Source organism: Acipenser ruthenus, chromosome 8 (genome assembly GCF_902713425.1).
Source record: "Acipenser ruthenus chromosome 8, fAciRut3.2 maternal haplotype, whole genome shotgun sequence".
NCBI lineage: Eukaryota > Metazoa > Chordata > Actinopteri > Acipenseriformes > Acipenseridae > Acipenser > Acipenser ruthenus.
The window spans coordinates 53670727-53690915 of NC_081196.1; the positions used below are offsets into that span (position 1 = coordinate 53670727).

The 20189-nt window shown below is 39.1% G+C and overlaps 1 protein-coding gene across 3 annotated transcripts in view; it reads right to left on the reverse strand.

Annotated features, from left to right (window-relative positions):
• Nucleotides 1–2654: 2654 nt before the first annotated feature.
• Nucleotides 2655–20189, reverse strand: part of LOC117407386 (ras GTPase-activating protein 3) — a 69644-nt gene continuing 52109 nt past the window's right edge. For all 3 annotated transcript variants that reach the window (XM_034012360.3, XM_059029278.1, XM_059029277.1), the window contains exons 9-24: nt 19295–19399; nt 18053–18209; nt 17177–17325; nt 15606–15720; nt 14119–14193; nt 13410–13533; nt 12248–12354; nt 11856–11933; nt 11118–11195; nt 10625–10698; nt 9564–9670; nt 8833–8915; nt 6770–6978; nt 5505–5608; nt 4197–4380; nt 2655–3392 (exon numbers count right to left, since the gene is read on the reverse strand). In XM_034012360.3, the coding sequence (XP_033868251.3) occupies nt 3326–3392; nt 4197–4380; nt 5505–5608; nt 6770–6978; nt 8833–8915; nt 9564–9670; nt 10625–10698; nt 11118–11195; nt 11856–11933; nt 12248–12354; nt 13410–13533; nt 14119–14193; nt 15606–15720; nt 17177–17325; nt 18053–18209; nt 19295–19399 (1816 nt within the window). In that variant the 3' untranslated portion in view covers nt 2655–3325. The remainder of the gene's footprint in view (nt 3393–4196; nt 4381–5504; nt 5609–6769; nt 6979–8832; nt 8916–9563; nt 9671–10624; nt 10699–11117; nt 11196–11855; nt 11934–12247; nt 12355–13409; nt 13534–14118; nt 14194–15605; nt 15721–17176; nt 17326–18052; nt 18210–19294; nt 19400–20189) is intronic.

The following is a 20189-nucleotide window of genomic DNA, read 5'->3' on the forward strand; positions in this document are numbered from 1 at the left end:
AGCTACAGGCACTAAGGGCACCATAGGGCTGGCAAGCTTAATGTCTGATGGCTAAAGCTACCCATTGCCTGTGTGGATTGCTTGACTTGGTACCACACAGTCTTACCTCACATTATACAGATACCGTTAAGATGAGACATATCTGATATCACACAAAGGTTTATTTTGAACTCTTGCTGCCCTCATTTGGTTCCATTTACATGGGTGTGGGGGTTATTTTAGAAACTTCAAATGACTATTACCTGTGTTGCTGTCTGGTCTGGGTTTGTTCAGGGCTCGGCAGGACATGTGAAATGGAATGCAAACGTTCGTTTCAATATTTTCTAACTGTCACGGCCGTTTGTCTCTTTACCATCAGTTTACCATCACATTTCCATCTCCTTTTTCCTAGCTCAAAAGTAAAGACAATGGGGTTTATTTAACTGATCTAAATGCACTTTAGATAATGAATAAAAAATTAAAAGGATATTTCGTGTTTCAAGGTTATGAAGATCAAAACGTCCTCAGTGAATTTCAGTCTGTAAAAATATGTAAAACACCCAAGGGGGGGTCCTGTTTTAACAATTTATGCAACAGCAGGATTTACATTCAAAGTCCTTTCAAATTTAAAATGTATTTATTTAACCAGGATAGATCCTTTGAGATATAAATCTCATTTACATGGGGTCCTGAGTGATTTAAAAAAGGTATTGTGAAAAGACTATTTTTATGTTTGAAGGCAATGTGTTCCAAAGATGAGATGCCTGATATACAAAGGCATGTCGGCCCATATTAGATCAATTCAGAAAATGTAAAATTAGTTTACAGCAATTAGACAACAACAAGGTTTTTGAAAATTGTAGTGACACAGTGTCTGTAATGCGCTTTTCTTTAGTTTCCAGATTTTAAAACATTTAAAAACAGGATTTGCATTTTGATTGTAACTTGCCCACTTTTAAAACAATATATAGTTTGGTAAAAAAAAACCAAACAAACAAACAAACAAACAAAAAAAAAAACATTGTACTTTTTATTATAATATAAAAAGCATTGTGACCCTTTTCTGGCATTCATGTAGACGTATGTATATGAAGGTAAAATAAGTGTTCATAACTATAATGTATTTTTGTTTATGACTGCAAGTCGCCCTGGACAAGGGCGTCTGCTAAGAAATAAATAATAATAATAATAATAATAATAATAATAATAATAATACAGTATGTGAGTGGTTTTCTGAGATGCAAAAATGTCTGCATAAACTGATCAGATTTCGGGGTAAAACATTGACAGTGAGACATCAGTGAGAAATGACAAATGTCTTTTAATTGGCAAATAAAAATACATTGGAGACGATTAGTATTCACACACACACACACACACCCCATCATCATTTTACAAATGAACCCTAAAAACACCTTATAATGACAGAAGCACTGTGACTCTCTGGAATAGATGCAGTCCTCAGCATCTGACCTTTCCCTTCTGGTATCGAATGGAACAGCATTCTGGTAAGATGCACTAGTTGGCTACTTTTATATGTACACACATATACCATTAACATAATTGCCTTCATTTAACAAAGTAAATAACATACTTCTTATTTTCACAATCTTCATATTTTTTTTTTTTTAATACTTAAAAAGAAAATGTTAAGATTTATTTTTACAGCTTTAAACCTGTCAATGATACTTTTTCTGATGCAGCTACACTTTTTCAAGCTAAAAACAGAATTTGTGTTTATTATTACTGAACTTTACGGGGATTTGGACCAAACAGAAATCACTTATAAAAATATATATGTTATTACTGCCTCCTTGGCACACTTTAAAGCAAAATGCTTAATTGAACTGTATTAATAATATTAGACCAATGACAGATTTTTTAAAAACTGAATGTAAAATGCCAGATATAGTCTTTAAAATCCTCAAAAAGAAAAAAAAAAAGAATTGTGTTTGGAAATTTCCTCCTACAGTTTTGGAATTCTGTACAAACTGTTATTCATAGAGACCTCATACTGTTCTGTCATGTGTGTGATACAGAGAACATGACACCAATTTCAAGCAAAAACAGCACAGCAGCAGTACGTCAACCAAATCAAGATTAACAATAATCCCTCTTGACACAACTTTCAAGAATTTACGTAAATAAATAATTTACTTTCTCCCCCACCCCACCTCACCCCCCCACCCCCACCCGCCCCACCCCCCCTCACCCCTCACCCCCCCATCCCCCCTCACCCCCATCCACCCACTCCACCCCCCCCACACCCACCCGCCCCACCTCATCCACCCACTTCACCCCCCCACCCCACCCCACCTTAATTTCTGAGCTGGTTCAACAGCGTAACAGTGCTGATGCTAGTGCAATTCAGTACTGTAGTCTGAACACTTTATGTAACAGTCAATACCTGATGAACACAAACACAGAGCTCAGTTGGTAGTATTTTCAAACATATTTACTCTATGGTGCTTTAGTTTTTGTGAAAAGAAAACAAACCAATGCTAAAACTTTTAAGAGCGCATTTGAATTGTCTTTCAGTATTTTTTCCTCCTTTCACAAAAAAAGTCTCCTAAAGTAAAAAATCCCTTATGTTCTTGTTGTACAAAACGCCATCCTCCGATGATCTCAGCATATTTCTGTATGGCACTGATGTTAATGCACACACCACTGTACACGCCTCAAGAATCCAACAGTTAACACACAGAATATCTCTTTCTGTACCTTAAAAACAAATAAAATACCAGTTTGTGTTGGCAAAGAAATGCAACCTGTTAAAAACCCTGGTTCACATAATCGTTGAGGGGATTAATATTTAGATTTTTGAGGTATAAAAAAAAAAAAAAAAAAAGAAAAGAAAAAGCAATCTTGAAGTGGCAAAGAAAAACAAAACAAAAAACAAAAACTGGTGTTTGGCCCACTAACGCTGTATAAAGCTGTGTCTCTCCTGCAACAAGTTGGCTTGGTCCCAAGAATTTGAAATACAATGGAGTTTACACATTTATTTTACTAAAACATCAGTTTTCAGCGATCATTTAACTGATCGTTCAAACTGAAGCAGGTATAAAAGAATTTAAAAAACAAATAAAAAAAACAACACCACCAAAAAGGCAAAGAGTTACATCATCTGTGAAAGGAAGATGACTAAAGTGCATAGCAACTACTGGAACAGTTTGTGAAAAATATAACATTTAGTAAGTCACACGAACAGAGAAAGCGTTTTCTTCTTCGTTTTTTTTTTTTTTTTAAAGACCTGTACATTATGCTACACTGATTCCCTTTTCAGGTAGATACTGTTTTGATCTAAGAATCAAGAATCAAACTTTTGCTCTTCTCCCATTCAGATAGATTACGTTGAACTCTCTGACTGCTGTCTGGTGTAACATTGGAAACTCTTGTCTCCTATGGGATGCTCCCTGAAAAGAGAAAAAAATTAATTAAATAAACAACATCCTATAAACCTAAAAGGATTTGGACAAAAAAAAGTCTGACATATCTATGACCCACTGTCGTTTCTAAATTGATAAACCTGTGATGCAAATAGAATTATTATTATTATTTATTTCTTAGCAGACGCCCTTCTCCAGGGCGACTTACAATTGTTACAAGGTATCACATTATTTTTTACATACAATTACCCATTTATACAGTGGGGTTTTTACTGGAGCAATCTAGGTAAAGTACCTTGCTCAAGGGTACAACAGCAGTGTCCCCACCTGGAACTGAACCCACGACCTTCTGGATAAGAGTCCAGAGCCCTAACCACTACTCCACACTGCTGCCCTATTATTATGAGCATATATATGAGCCCTACATTCGTAGACATTTTCAGTATTTATGGATTGTAGACGGCTCACTTATTTATACCACCCTGATCCTGCTCTTTAGCAATACCAATACCAGACATTATCAACATTTTTCAGACATGACAAGGACACTGTGGTGGTCTTGTGAAAACCATTTAGTGTGGACTCTGGAAGCTACTCTGGGTCAGTACAAAAACCCCAGGATGCAGCAGCTAAGAGCCAGGGACTTCTGGGTCAACCATGTCACTGGCTTCATGTCCACCGACATTAAGGGACAGAGAATTTCACATTGCTCAGGTGAAATGGTGCAAGAAGTTCTAGCTTACCAGACCTGAAATAAGATGGCCAATTGAAGTTAAAAAAAAAGAAACTAAAAATGGATAATCAACTGTGGTGATAATGATGACCACTTACTGGCTCCCATACTTGGTCTTCATGAACTTGTCCTTCTTGTACTGGGCATGCTCCTGCTCTAGTGTGTGGACGTTGGCTGCCAGCAGCTTCAGTGTTTTGTATGTCTCCTGTGGGTCATCAATCACAAAGCCGGAATACTCTTCCTGTTCCGGCCCGTCATACACAGACTTACTACCACAGGCCTCTGAAAAAACAAACAGGAACATGAGCCCATCTGTGTTCTGAAGCCTTGGTCAGGATTCATAAAGCAGCCTGGCTGACAGAACAGTCTGCAGATGCATCCTTTTCCAGGCCTGAACAATACAACCACTGGGTGGAATGTGCAAGTCTACTTTCACTGCAAGATTCTCAAGGCAAAATATGAATTGACAAGGTGTGTTTACTTCTATAGCAAACTGGTATCCAACAGGCAGTCTTGTGTGATGCACTGCAATTACAGATTCAGACTCCTGATAATGAGATGAGGTTACAAGCTCTATAGCTGCTCCCGCAAACAAGCCTGACTATTTTACCATCATTCTGAGTATTATTGTTTTGAAATCTGTGTCAGTGCTTTTACCCAAGTTCCAGGGCTCGCCTTCAGTTGTAATCAGCCAAAGTGTCTTTATAGAGGTAACAGACAGTGCCTGATCAGCTATTTTGGATGCAGTTTCCTACTGTATTGCTGGCAATACACAGTTGAGCACTAGATGGTGCGGGTGCTTACTAACAGAAATGAAAGTTTATAGCTTTAGTTTGAGAGGAAGGACTGCCCCCACACTCATTACGTAATCTACTAAACAATCAGGAGATTATAAATAAACCAGACACATCCGTCCTTATGAGCAACTGAGTCATATCCCCCACCTCCCCCAATCACTGCCCTCTTTTGTTTTTTCAATTTCCTCTTGGTTAAATCACGGGGGGGGGGGGGGGGGGGGGGGGGGGTCGAGATTGGTCTATCACCTCATCCAGCCAGCGGCCCTCAAACCAAGTGGGTTAGACGCCAAATTGCTCATCTCTATCGTACTCCATAATCATTAATAAGATATATCACTGTTCTCAAATTCAGTGTCTGGGGTTTGTCCTGAACTTCTGTAAGACACTTCATTTCATCATAGTCTACTTGTGTATATGGCAGTCAATTAGAACTGAATAGAAGCTCCAGAATTCAATAAAAGAACAGAAAAGATTGAGAAAATGTATCTACTAAATGTTTAAACTATGTTATTCTTGTGGAGGCAGTACGCATCTCTCTATTTCAAGAGCACAGAAGAATCCTAAATGGAGAATCCTAAATAAACTAGAAAAAAAAGCCTTGACTTTTACCTTGCATTTTGTCCAGCTTGCTCATGTACGTGCTGAAGAGAGAGTAAATGCGCTCAGTCTCTCTGTCTCCATCCACGTTGAGCTGGATGTTTGCTGGTAACCCCCTTGAATAATACATGCATCATTTAGCTTCAATCAAGGGACACAGAGGTAAATATTTAACTTTACTGTGCCAAAAAAAATCTCGGCTCATTTCAACCATGTCGAGTGTGTTTACAGAAAAACAGGAAATTGTTGTCTGATTAATTCCGTTGTGGAAAAAAGAAGCTGTAGGACACACAAACTATGCAGCTATTGTATCCGTGCCCAGTTATTGTGCACACAAGCATACTGGGAAAGAAGGACAACTAGAGATCTGAGGGGTTGCATGTTGTCACATGGCAACAATTCTAGGTCAGAGGTCAGAGGTCAGAGGTCAAGGTCACCAGCAGATTTCTCTCAAGGCAGTTACATGACTGTGAAGTTTGTATATCAAATGGTTGCCGAGTTATGGGGAGCATAAAATGCAGTGGCAGTAGATAGAGGCACCACAACGGGTGCCTTAATATACATATTAGAACACCTAGCAGCAAAAAAATGATAGCAAAGACTAATGAAAACTTACAAACCACTTACAATGACAAAGTACCAAATTACCAGTTTCTGTTAAAGCGAGTTCATTAAAAGCACAAAAAAAGGAACATTACAAGTGAATATACGGGAACATTATCTTTGTGGAGTGCTCTGTAGAACTTTTATACTGAATCTACAAAAAATAGCGCAGAATGTTCAAAACACGCTTATTATTTACCTTTGCGGTCTCCTTTGCTGCGAATATAACGGCAATATGTTTTTTCATAAACAAGTTTGTTTTGATATTTGGCATTAAACAACGTTCAGCCCAAACCATGTCAGGCTAGGAGTGTTCCATGCGTGCATTGTAAACAGGTTTGCATGTTAAATATACATGGTGGCTGTGAAACGGAAATTAAAATGAAAAGGCTTGAGTAGTTTGTGAGCATTCGCCCCACCGCTGTGTTGATAAAGTAAAGTATTGTGACTAATTGGATTTAAACGATTAAAACTCTGCTGGCCTCACCCCGTGTACAGCAATAGTATAAAGGAGTGGTAACCAGCAGAACTGTTTCCTTGAAATAAGGAAGTACTTGAAAGACACACCGCAATAAATACCATGACCATTTTTGAAAATATACATTGCAAGAATACAGACAGCACAGCCTACAGCACTGTGTAGGTTTCCACTGAGTCTGCAGTGGGGTTCTTACCCTGTACAAGGCGAGCACCCAGCAGCGCTGTCTGAAGAGGCTTTGCAGCACAGCCAGTGGCCGTTGAGGTATGCGGAGGGATGGTACGTCGAGAGCCGCTTATTGTTGCACTGGCTGACCTTCGTGAGGATGTCGATCCAGTCCTTGGCTTCGACACAGTTATTAGCTTGTATGTACAGTGCTCTTTCTGGCTGAATCACCTGGAACATCTAACATGACCAAAACAAACAAACCAAATACAAAACACACACACATAAGTATCTCTAACAAGACAAAACATGCCGTAGCATGAAAGGATAGCCGCGCATGGTAAATCCCAGGGAAGTAGTTGTTTATCCTCAGTGCATGTTTGTGGTTAAGATGGTCAACTTCTGATTTCCTTTACGAATAACAAAGCCAGAGTAAAGTGCAATCTTACTTCCTACCATTTGTAAATTTAGTAGCCATGGTTTTCCAGACTAATCCCAGGTTAAAATGTATGAGCGATGGTACATGTTTAAGGAACTGAACCTATTTAACCTAGAATAAAGAAATGTAAGGGTAGCCCAGAAATCGACCCTTTTGCACAGTATCTGCATTTTTCCCATGCTTTTCCCATGGTTACACTATGTATTTACCATAGTTTACCATGTTTATTAATATGATTTACCATACCTCAGTATTCTTTACAGTGCTTCCCTATGCTTTCACTGTGCTATGCTTTCACTGTGGGGCATTTCTATAAGAGCAGTGCATACCCTGCACAGAGACCAGGAGACGCATATACTCCACAGCAGACCAGTAAACTGACTTAAAATACCTATCTATGCCCACGTACAGTATTTTTCACAAACTATCTATCAATGGGTAGTCTCTCTCAAAAGTGCTGAAAGAGTAACACAATATAATACATGCCTTGTAAAGTTTAATATTCCTTGCCAGACCCCTGGAGCTCTAGCTAAGCTGTGAATGGTGCCAGCAGGACGAGGTCCCTGGGCCTTACTGTCCATTATTAATTGTATAATGCTTGATTTACATCTTAATGAAAACAAGATGATCCCAATCTCACTGAGGTTTTCCAGCAAATGATTATCTCTAAATGAGCTCAAACAAACAAACAACGTAGTGGATCAAACATTGGCAATCTTAAAAAGGAACAGGGTTACTGAGGTCATCAACCCACTGTGTTGGTTTAGATAGAATTGAGGCGGTTCGCACATGTCTTGCATTGCACCATAGGAGCCAGCATTAAAAAAAACTCTGATGCACAAGCCAAGGCACGGAAACAGTAAGAGGTCAAACACTGTTAACTGTTAACATGACAAACGCATTACTTGAAAATACAAGTATACCCACTGCTTCCAAGAGCAAGAGGGGTCTGTTAGCTTAAATATGCATGCAGTGCTAACTTGTCAAACAGCTGCAATATTATTACCATATGAAACATGTTACTTATATGCTTATTTGTAATGTTTTGTTTCAACATAATCGCTTATGAAACTGTTACCAGGGTGATGTATTACCGGAATGCATCAATCGAGTTTATTGTGATCTAACTGAGCCTTAACATTGAAAACTTAACATGCGCTTGCAGAAACTTGTATTGCATAATAACTTTTTAACCCTCACGTGTGAAGTTAGCTCAGCATTTCAATGTTTTCAGATCAATGTCAAGAGGGAGATTGTATAAATAAGGGTAGTTAATAACAATCAATGCAAATTCAAAGGGCTAGGTGATGAAGATGACTTGTGCATTCTAGGCATTTCACCTTTGATGGCCTGTGTTTGAATTTAGCTTAGAGTATGTCAAAAGTTACATTAAGTTGGTGGTCTTCTCAGCACAAGACCTGGAGAAAAATAAATGTCGAATGCACTACTTTACCCACCAAGATGGCATTTTGTGTGGGGGACACTGCAAGCGCTATCAACGCTTTGTACAGTAGATAGTATCTAGAAATTTTCATGAACACCAAAATGTGTAACTAAATACAATTTAAAAAACAATCCAAAATACAGTAGAAATGAACATTTTTGCAAGGTGTCAGGGCAAGAGTTTGAATCTGAAGTCAACGCGTAGTCCTTACGTTTTTCATTTTGAAAGACTCTTCTTCAAGCTTCTCCACTGCGAGGATGTTCTCGATTGGGATATTACACAGCGGATGATCCACTGCAATGCATAGAAAAGAAGTCGATTGTGATTGGGAATGACTTCCCGGATTGTGAATTTTTTATTGGAAACAAAAAAATAAATTACAATCAAAATCTGCACAAAAACTAAGCGAACTTGGCCAGCTGATTGTTCCAAGTGAGGTAATGGAAAGCTCATGTGGGGTGAGAATACAAAGCCCAGGCTTTTCCCTAATCGCTCACAAGTGCACACAACGGGACTTCCACTGTAGTGGCCCAGTATTAAAATCCCAGGAATGCTGTTGCAAGCTCATTATATCAAATGGACATGGTGTAGTAAAAGCAGAATAGTGTTATTAGCTGTCTAGTGTTCTGCACATTCCTAATTTACAATGTCATCCAGAGCTTTGAAACACCCAATAGTGAAGAATTAAGAAATACTAAAATAAATTACAAATCAATGACAAACCTTTTGACCTTTTCAATGTCTGCAAAGGCTTCTAGCCAAAACTTTGGTTTCTTTTAGTATTTGTTAATATTATTAAAAAGTCCCAATATCTGCAAAAACAAACGCATATAGAAAACTACAAAGCCTTCTCATGTTTAAAGGAGTCGTGCCCTATAGCAACAGTGGCTAAGTGCGGGTGGGTAAAAATGTTTAAAATCCAAACTTTTTATTCTGCGTCACCTTTGTTTTTATGATACGTGAACTCGTGGTTGGTGAGGCGAAACCATCTCTTCTTAAAGTTTTTCCTGCCAAAGCGTTTCCTTCCTTGGGCTCTTTTAATCATGAATCTGTGTCAAAAAAAAAAAAAAAAAGATCATGTAAGTGATGAGAACAGTGGACTACTTCAACAAAGACTAAACCCTCAAACAAGTGATGACTTACACTGCAGCTATGCACTGTCCCTCAAAATACTGTCATTCCTTTCGAATGCCCTGGGTATAAACAAATAAACAGAACTATAGTCCTGTAGAGGCCTGCAAGGCAAAACAAGGGCTCCTATGCTACTACCCAGTACATGCTTAACTTGGGACTGCTAACATGCCGGGAGACACAACACCAACTGTCCTACATCTTACCTGCATGTACTATTTATATCAACTTTCTTTACAGTTAGTTTAACAGTCCTTAACACAGGCACATAGGAAGAAAGCAAAGGTTGAAAGAATTAGGAGAAAGAAAGGGGACGCAATCTGTTTTAAAACCAGTTCAAAATGAAAATTACTTGCTACTTGCCAGGTTTCATTGCTCATGGCTCCTATTTTATTTCCTGGCATATCTGCACTGTCTGCTTTGCAACCAACAAATGCAGAACCTGATAACAGGGGCTATATAGTTCTGTAGGCAACGGAGCTGTGTGTGTGTGAGCTTGTATCTTATTTCAAACACTTTCAAAAGATAGACATTACTGCTTTTGTTTGTACAGTATTAACATGTGTGCTGAGGAAATGCTATCTTATATCTTAAAAGTACAACAGACACATATCCCTAAAGATATCAGAGCAAAACAAAGTTAGATAGCAAAGCAAAACAAACAGGCTGATTCATTTAATAACCACTTGGTTTCCATTACAGTACTTCTTTAATATAGTCTCAAAATGAGAACAATGCTGTTTTGAGGCAGTCCAAACATTCTGAATAATGGACCTAAAACTAGGTTAATTCACTGACTTCACTGCATACAAACAGCCACAGCAGTAGAAGGCCCAGCCCTCTAGAATGAGAATGCAGAATAGATGACTCACCCTTCCTTCAGCATGATGGGTGTTTCTATGCGTTTGTGGTCTCTTCGTCCAGAGGATGAAATCAAGTCCAAGAACTTGCAGGAAAAACAGATTTGAGAAAATGTTAGTAACTAACATCCGTCTCCACAGCGGTAAATACAAAATGTGTCATTAAAACCTGCATTCACTGTATGCAACAAATTAAGTGTAACATACATACTGAACGTCAGACAGATTAAGTACGTCTGTCTCTTAAGTGTGATGCACAGACAAGCTCCCCCATACAGTCCCTGATATGGATGGTCTTGTGCTAAAGAATGTTCTGAATAAAAATGTCCTCAAGACTGGATAAGCAGTTCTCAAAATGATTGTCGTTCCCTGTATATGGGTGTCTCCACTAATTAAGTAAGGGCATCCAGATTTCAGATTTTAAAAAGATGAATTCATTTAAGAGAGCTTATAATGCTGGAAAGTCTAAGTCCAGAATACTGTGTATATATAAACAATTACTTACATTTTTTACAGCATCTGCATATTTGTGCTCGTTGAAAAAGTCATAGAACGAAGCCATATAGGATTCCTTAAAACTAGCCTGCAGAACAATGTACAAATCCAACAAGATTATTTCTTTCATGTTTTTATAAATATATTATATTTTTTGAGTTTTCAATTAATAGCGCAGGGATTTCCCAAACAGTAAACTCAATTTCGGCTAATCAGTGTTTTGTAGTTTGAGATGACATGTACAATGTAACTGTACAGTTCTTGCAATGGTTCTATAAATGCTATGGTATTTTATACCATTATTATGTATGTCTATTGATAGTCACCAATAAACCCGGCTACTCCTTCATAGAAAAGTAGAATGTACAATGCTACAGAAAAGAGAGCTGTGCTATTACAAAATGATTATCTATGAAGGGCATTCTGTTAACTGCTGTTCAAGCCAGCCACAGGCCATATTGACATTCATGCTTTATTTAAAGACAGTGTTTTTAGGTCATTAAATACAATCCCTGCAATGACCAGCACTGGCTAGCCTATAACTGTCTACCATAGTAAAAGCATAGCAAAGTGTAAAATACTGTGGTACACTTTTATAAGGGTAATCCTAGTCACAGCAGGTATCGGTAACTGTGCTGGTTTTAAGATTAGTCAAAGAAAGAAAAATAGAAAGTCAAACAGTTGAAACAGCTTTTCTTTTCTTTTTTCAGCAGGATAAAACACAAGCATTTCAAATGTAAAAACGTACAGATTTGGATTTGGCTAAGCTTCCAAGTGTCTGGATAGTTTTGGAGATGAGGGTCAAGGTCCGGGATGTTTGTGGGTCCTAGAAACAGAGAAAGTTAAGCAACACATTACAGGCAGTGCTTGAAAACACAGGTTTGTAAAGTAACCTTTTCCTCAAAACAAAAAAACAACTATTTTTAAACCACATACATGCACGTCATCTTTTCAAAAAGCCCCATTGCTATGCTACAAGGTGTGTAGGAGCAGATTTATTGTTTACTTCTTCAGTTGCATTCCAGTCAAAAATAAAACACACCACATGCTGTTGGGTAAGCTGTCAGCCCCCATGCAGCGCAGGCAGAATGTCATGTTTGCTGCACAGGAAGTGGCAGCGAGGGGTGGCGGTGCACTTACCGGGTGATGAGGGCGCAGATGGAACAGGTTAGGGGAGAGGATAGCTGGAGCAAAGAACCTCAGAAAGATGAAGCTGCTCACAGCTGTGTACCTCACATCATGATCGACTAAAAAAGAAACAAAACACAGGCATCACACATTGCATTTCTATCTGTATTTCCTTCTAGAATAGCACCTCCGTTCCCTGGGGCTAGCAACTGCATCCAAATACCAAAACACACACTCACAGTAATATTATGTGTGTATTGGGATGTGTTTTACACATTCGCACGTCTTGTTATACATTGTAACAGTGGAACCACATAAGAATGCTACTAATAACAATACTATTTAGAGTAAACCCAAGCTGATAAAACAGTGACACAGCAGCCAACTTTGAATGTCAGAAGTCTGCGAGTGTACGTCTCTGGATTTTACAAACAAAGAGCAACAAGACTGCAGGAGCACAATCAAGAGTAATGTTCTTGTATACATGGCTCTTCCTGCAGTGACTTAGAGGACGGGTCTCAAACCCCAGAGCTATAGAGCGGACACTTTAATTAGAAGTGTACAACGTTGCCAGGATGTTAACAATGAAAAGAAAAATTACAGGTACAGGTTTCTTAAACAGTTGTAGCAACACGTGGGGACGTATAACGCTATATTTTTCTGAACACATTTTTTATATATATATATATATATATAGTAAACCAATGCAAACCAAATGGTAGGACACCAAAGACATCAGACATTGCAAAAGATTAGAGTGATTCCTGTAGTAATAGAAAACTGTTGATTTGTTTTTTTAAGTTTATATACATATATCTTTTATTCCGTAATAAAAGATATATGTATATATTGCATGTGACAAACAGAATATATATATATCTATATATATATATATATATATATATATATATATATATATATATATATATATTTTTTTTTTTTTTTTAAAGAGCTAATTTCTCACGGGGGGAGCCTACAACTGATTTGGCTCCTAACCCTTTGCCAGTTACTGTATCAGACTTTCTACACAAATGAAAAATCTGCAGTTTGCACAGTTTGCTTCAACCGGATTGTAATGCAGGATAACGGCCAGCAGATGGCAGTGTATTACTATTGGATACTGCTGCCCTGCTTGTCAATGTGCTCCTCCTGCATGTTTCCAGGTGGGAGTTACCTTGGAAGCGTTTGGCAGCAGATTCTCTCAGAGAGAAGAAGATGTCACACATGACTGTCGGGCAGCTGACTCCAGAGTTGGTGATCACAGTGAAAATCCGGTCGACATAGTGCCTTAGATTTTCCTAAAGTTAAAAAAATATATAATAATAATAATAATAATAATAATAATAATAATAATAATAATAACAACAATAATAATACATAAAAAACAGAACAGAAGAGATACATTAAGTATATTCTATATCTATCTACTGCAGAACATCAAAATCACTTCAGCTTATGCCAAAATGTTTGTCTACTTATAATTTTTCCATATGCCAGTGGATCTCAAATATATGAATAGTAAAGAAAGAGTTTACGTTCTATAAGAGCCGCTGCAATGCACTGTAGCCATTTCCTATACTGCATGTTTGCTTGTCAACCCCCCCATTTAATTTACTACAAAACATGTAAAAAATTAATTAACACATAAATAAATAAATAAATAAATAAATAAATAAATAAATAGTATATTGAAATAATTTCAGGTATCCCTTTTAACTAATGAGCAAAACTGTACACATTGCTAGAGGAAATAAACAACACTGTTTCTGTGAGAACTCTGCAAATCATTATAGGTTTGAGGCTCAACAACTGAAACACAGTGGAAATGTCTCTCGACCCACTGTGTGAGTGAATGTGTGGGGAAACTGTTTGAAAGTCCATACCCTGTTGTTGTCCAGGTTTTCAGCATCTTTTAACTTCACTGGGTCAATTTCACAGGGTTTGTGGTCTCCGCAAATCTAAAAAAAGAAAACAAAGCTTCCTCAAGAATGAACCTGAAATCAGTGGCAGTTTCTAGAACGGCTGCTTTTTCATCTGGATTCCAAAGATTCGAATTGCTTTGGAGCTCGTAAAGGGATTTTTTATTGCCTCCTTTCCAACAAATATCTAACATCCCACCTCCTCTACAGAGTTCCCTGGTCTATACTTGACTGCTGTGGCCCGAGCATTTTAGTCTCACAAAGCGCTCAAGTCAGTGCTAATTTGCTTGGAAAGGAACCGTGTGGTCTGTGTAATTGTTTAATAGCTACTTTGCGGAAAGCAACAATGAGATGTTTGTCTAAATGTATAACTTTATTTTTGGCACTGCTATATATACTGCGAGTGTTTATAGTTATGGACAGCAATGTGGGAAGCATCATTGTACAGTGCATCCCCATGCTGTTGGAAGTGAATAAGGACATGTTTTGAGCTCAACATTTTTGCTGTACTGTACTAATACATTTTGTTGCTTGCTACTGAATTATCAATTACCTCTATAATGAAGTTAAATAAAGGGTTTCATGATTTTCCAGTGAGTGCGTTCCTTTTCTCTTTGTTAGGTCAGCTTTGAAGCAGTACAAACACTTGTACAGAGGAAAAACTATATCGCAATAGTTTATATAGAGCCGTGTCTAAGGAAACTACAGTACACAGAGTGGCAACCAGCTACCGTAGTGCACCCCGATCAACCAGCTACCGTAGTGCACCCCAATCAACCAGCTACCGTAGTGCACCCCAGATCAACCAGCTACCGTAGTGCACCCCGATCAACCAGCTACCGTAGTGCACCCCGATCAACCAGCTACCGTAGTGCACCCCGATCAACCAGCTACCGTAGTGCACCCCGATCAACCAGCTACCGTAGTGCACCCCGATCAACCAGCTACCGTAGTGCACCCCAGATCAACCAGCTACCGTAGTGCACCCCGATCAACCAGCTACCGTAGTGCACCCCGATCAACCAGCTACCGTAGTGCACCCCGATCAACCAGCTACCGTAGTGCACCCCGATCAACCAGCTACCGTAGTGCACCCCGATCAACCAGCTACCGTAGTGCACCCCGATCAACCAGCTACCGTAGTGCACCCCAGATCAACCAGCTACCGTAGTGCACCCCAATCAACCAGCTACCGTAGTGCACCCCAGATCAACCAGCTACCGTAGTGCACCCCGATCAACCAGCTACCGTAGTGCACCCCGATCAACCAGCTACCGTAGTGCACCCCGATCAACCAGCTACCGTAGTGCACCCCAGATCAACCAGCTACCGTAGTGCACCCCGATCAACCAGCTACCGTAGTGCACCCCGATCAACCAGCTACCGTAGTGCACCCCAGATCAACCAGCTACCGTAGTGCACCCCAGATCAATGCAGAGTGCAGCACTCACCTCGTCTATGATTGGCTTCAATGTAACTTGTAAATAATGCATCCCTGCCAGTTTCATGGTCTCGTCAATGCACTTGGATGTTAATGAATTCCCTCTAAAAATGGTGTTTGGATCTCTGGAAGGAAAAAAGCTAACATTCAATACCATAGCCTCAGTCCACTGAATAGAGTCATGAAGCTGCTAGGCAAAGAGCTGCAGGAATGGAAATAAGACTCCTATTGCACAGCAGCTTCACCTAGTCCAGGTTTTACTATGAGATTGAATGCCCCCTCATCAGAAACAATGGACATATTTGAAAACCTCAGTCTTTAATGTAATTCCGTTATTGACAACAACAATATTGTATTATATACGAAACCTATCACTCAAAAATGAACCCGTACCACCACACACATAAATATTGTTACATACAGAGCATTCATATGCAAGCCAGTGGCAACCTGCCAACCCGTCTGAGCCAGTGGAAAGTGGTCTTCAGGTAGCTCTGTGCCAGTGTGTAAACAAGACTGTGACCTTTGTGATTTGGACAAGTTCCACCCAACACAATCAAGTGGGCTAAAGGCTGTATATGTGTCAAAATAATTAAATGTTAGCTGCAAATACAAAATCAGAGCTATCCATACCATAGCGCAAGGTTAATGGGCAATACAAACCCACCGCTAGTTGTTCTCAATTCCAGAAAACAGGTAACATTTTGGGGAATGACTATACTTGGCTTTCTCATTTAACATAGGAGGCTGTGTGGTCCAGTGGTTAAAGAAAAGGGCTTGTAACCAGGAGGTCCCCGGTTCAAATCCCACTTCAGCCACTGACTCATTGTGTGACCCTGAGCAAGTCACTTAACCTCCTTGTGCTCCATCTTTCAGGTGAGATGTAATTGTAAGTGACTCTGCAGCTGATGCATAGTTCACACACCCTAGTCTCTGTAAGTCGCCTTGGATAAAGGCGTCTGCTAAATAAACAAATAATAATAATAATAACATATATAGCATATTTACAAAGAAGACGACTGTAGTGTATATTCTGGGAGACCAAGATATTGAGTAAGGAAGGGGTGTGAGTGATGAAAAAATACACTAAATAAACCCCTCTCCCAGCCATTCTGTTTCATAGCTGCTGTCCCAATACCTTTGGCAGGGCTGGGCAGTGTATGTATATGCAAGCACGCACACAGACTCTCACACACACACACACACACACACACATGTTTGCATTCCTATATTTATGGGGACTTCTTATTGCCTCACTATATTTATATTTACTATTTCTAACTCCAGTCAGACAAAACTCCACACAGGGTGAAAGCCGACAACAAACAAAATATTTTGGCTTTTTTTTATTGTTTTTTTTAATTTGTTCTTAAAAAGGTGTTTTACAAAGTGGGGACGTCCCCACGACGTTGTTTTTTCAGGAGTTACTATCTTTGTGGGGATATTTTCTCAAATTTTGCCCACACATTGATAGTAATACCTGCTCACACACACACATACACACACACGGGCCTCCACTATAAACGCAGTGTTATGTAACCTTGTTGTAAAAGACTTGTTTGACATAAACAATATACTCACAGAGTTCTGTTAACTTCTGCATTTGCAATTGCACTGAGAAAAGGCACAATCTTCCCATAGTGCAAAAAGAGCCTAACCAATGGAATGGCTGCTTCCTGTTTTTCTCGACAGACCTCGCCCAACACGTGAGCGGCAGAGGCAGATACTGGCTGCGGGGGGGAACAAAAAAGCAAAAAACGCAGGGTTAAACTTGCACTGCTCCCATCTTGTGTGCTTTACACGGAGACTCCAGTTATTCCCATCGACCAACACAGAGGGTTTCTGTTGTTTTAACAGTGGTACAAAAGGGCTAGGTCCCGGTCATGTATTCTGTAACATACAAAAACTGCACCTGCCAAAAAAATGCCACGAGTCCTTAGTCGTGTTCATCCCACAGGGTCACATCTGGATGCGTGAAGTCCAAATCAGACTTGATAGTCACACACGTGTACCCTTGGCCCATCCAAACAAACCTCAGTTAAGGACCGGTGGAACACTGTTCATTCACTGCTTATGCACACAGTATGTTCACAGTATGGTGTAATTTTAACTCTGATGGAGGTTTCAAAGGAACAGCAGGCCAAAACTATTGTAACATAATTTTACCAAAACAAATGACTAATTAAATGGAGATATTTACATTAATTTGCACTCATTTTCAAGCTTCTGTTATTTAAAAAAGGGGGAGTGAGATTATCTTAAATGTGGGGGATTTAAATCTAAAGAGTGCAAACTGAAATATAAATTCATAGTGCGGATGCAAGTTATTTTCTGCAGCTTTTCACACCGAAACACACCCAAACTGAGGCTAACCCCTCACTTTTAAACAGGATGTTTATTTAGATATCAGAGCTAGTTCAGAATGCTCAAAATCAACAGGTAAACAGGAAGCCCCACCTCAACATCTGCTGACTTCAGTAACAAATCTCTGAGAGGACAATAATATTCTGCCGGGAATACATGGTCCTCTGTGTAAACTATGTTCAACCTGAGGGAGCCCAGGTCATCGGGCTTGATGGACTTGCTTCCGTTGTCCCTTGGCTGCAGAAAGTACCTAAAAAAACAGCATACCAAAAAAACATCAAACCAGGCCCTTGAGTTTAAACACTTCAGAATAGTACCTGACGTCAATGTTTAAAATGAAAATAAATGTTTGTTGAAACTTTCAAATCTGCACATGAAAGACCCTACGCATGGTCAATGAAGTGTTAATACAATCAGAATACAGCAGAGAATCCGGGAGAGAGCGGGTTTCTCAGTTTGAGTGGCAGTAACACAATCTGTCACTGTTTAAATCAGAGAGCAGGTGGTTTTCATTTCATTCACTGAACTTGAATATTTCAAACTGGAGAAACAGTCCCGCCATCATCTCGATCGTGTCCTTCCACATGCAGCACTTACAAACTGCAAGGCACCTCGCAGTGCACACCAGTACAGATTTCCATTGTGGCAAACTGCCCAGGTTAAAATAAATGGGCATTTGTCAACAGTGAAAAAAACAAACAAAAACAGGACACATCAATCAACATCTCCCCTACAAAAATATCTATGCTTAAAAATAGATATTCGGTATTTTACAATATGAATACTTCAAAACAAACCTGGGTTAAAACTGGTAGCTCACAGCAAAAACAAACACAGTGGCACAGTGCGTTCTGTTTCCATGCCCAAAGAGAGTAACTGTACGAACTGACACAATTCAACAAGCATACCGTACATATTGAGGATCTTTGAAGTGTAAACATGATGACGTGCAGGGATGAGTCATGTCATCATAAGACTGCACTCGAGTGGCGCAGCACTAAACATCTTAAGAGGAATCGTGTCACTTTTGTTTGTGCTCAACAGCAAATACAAACTGTAAAAAGAACAGTATCCCCCCCCAAAAAAAAACTCTTAGAAAGTAATATCCAAATCAGAGTTATTCAGCTCTAAAATTATTGTAACTACTGACATGGTACCGCAAGGTGAAACACGAATATTTATTTTGTCTAAATAACCACAAACATTTTGCTGTGTGTCACAATAGATACAAAGCAGTCTGTGTTACACACTGTGTTGGTGTCTTTAGCCAAGGCCCTTCCCTCTAAGCCTCTGCTCATTCATGTTTCAAGGCAGAAGTTATTAAACTCTTGTTACCATGCTTCGTGGACACTGGACTGTCCAAGCACCGTCAATGGAATTTTAATTTCCCCGAGGAATTCATCCCCAAACTTCAAGTTACTGGCATTCCATAAGTCAATTCTAAAAAAAGAAAAAAACAACAAGTTAAAACATTTTTTTTTTTTGTTACTTAAAACATAATATTGAGGAATGCACATTTTTAACTCAAAGAATATGAGTAAATATGGTTAAAATGTAATTTGAAGACACTTATTCTTCAATTAAAAAAAAGGTTAAAAATATAAAACTAGAACTAAAATAACTTATGTAAGTAATAAGTTCCCTCCCTTAAGCACTCGCTTGCTAGACTGGAGTAAATGTGTCATGCTCACGTCTGTTCAGTTCATCACCAAGAAATTTGGCAAAAAAAAAAAAAAAAATCCTTGTGAAAAGATTCAGTTTTTTAAAAAATAAGCTTCAGTTTTTAAAAAATGAGCTTCCGTTTTTACACTAGCATGTGTGCCAACATAAATCTCTGGTGATCAGTTCGTCAGACCACGATGTGAGAATCAGAGGGAAGAACCAGAGACAAACAGATCTGTGAGAGGAACACTTTGCTGGGTTTGAAAGGACAGAAGGGCTGAAGTATTAAAACAGGTCTTAGATCTGTCAGACCAGGACCAAGTCATTTACAGCAGTCAGTGCGGGAGCATAACTTTGATTTAAAGACGCATGAAACAGCATGCTAACCCCTAAAACCATGCTGCACCATGCATAAAGCCACGAATCAGACTCTATGCAGGTGTTCCTTTAAAGCCTGGTTTAGCTTCTGGGGCCCGACAAGCTTGGGATGCAAGGTGTGTCAAGCCTACTGTAGAGCGGAGAAGGATTGGTGCATTTTTAATAGAGCTGCATGAACCGATTATGTGAT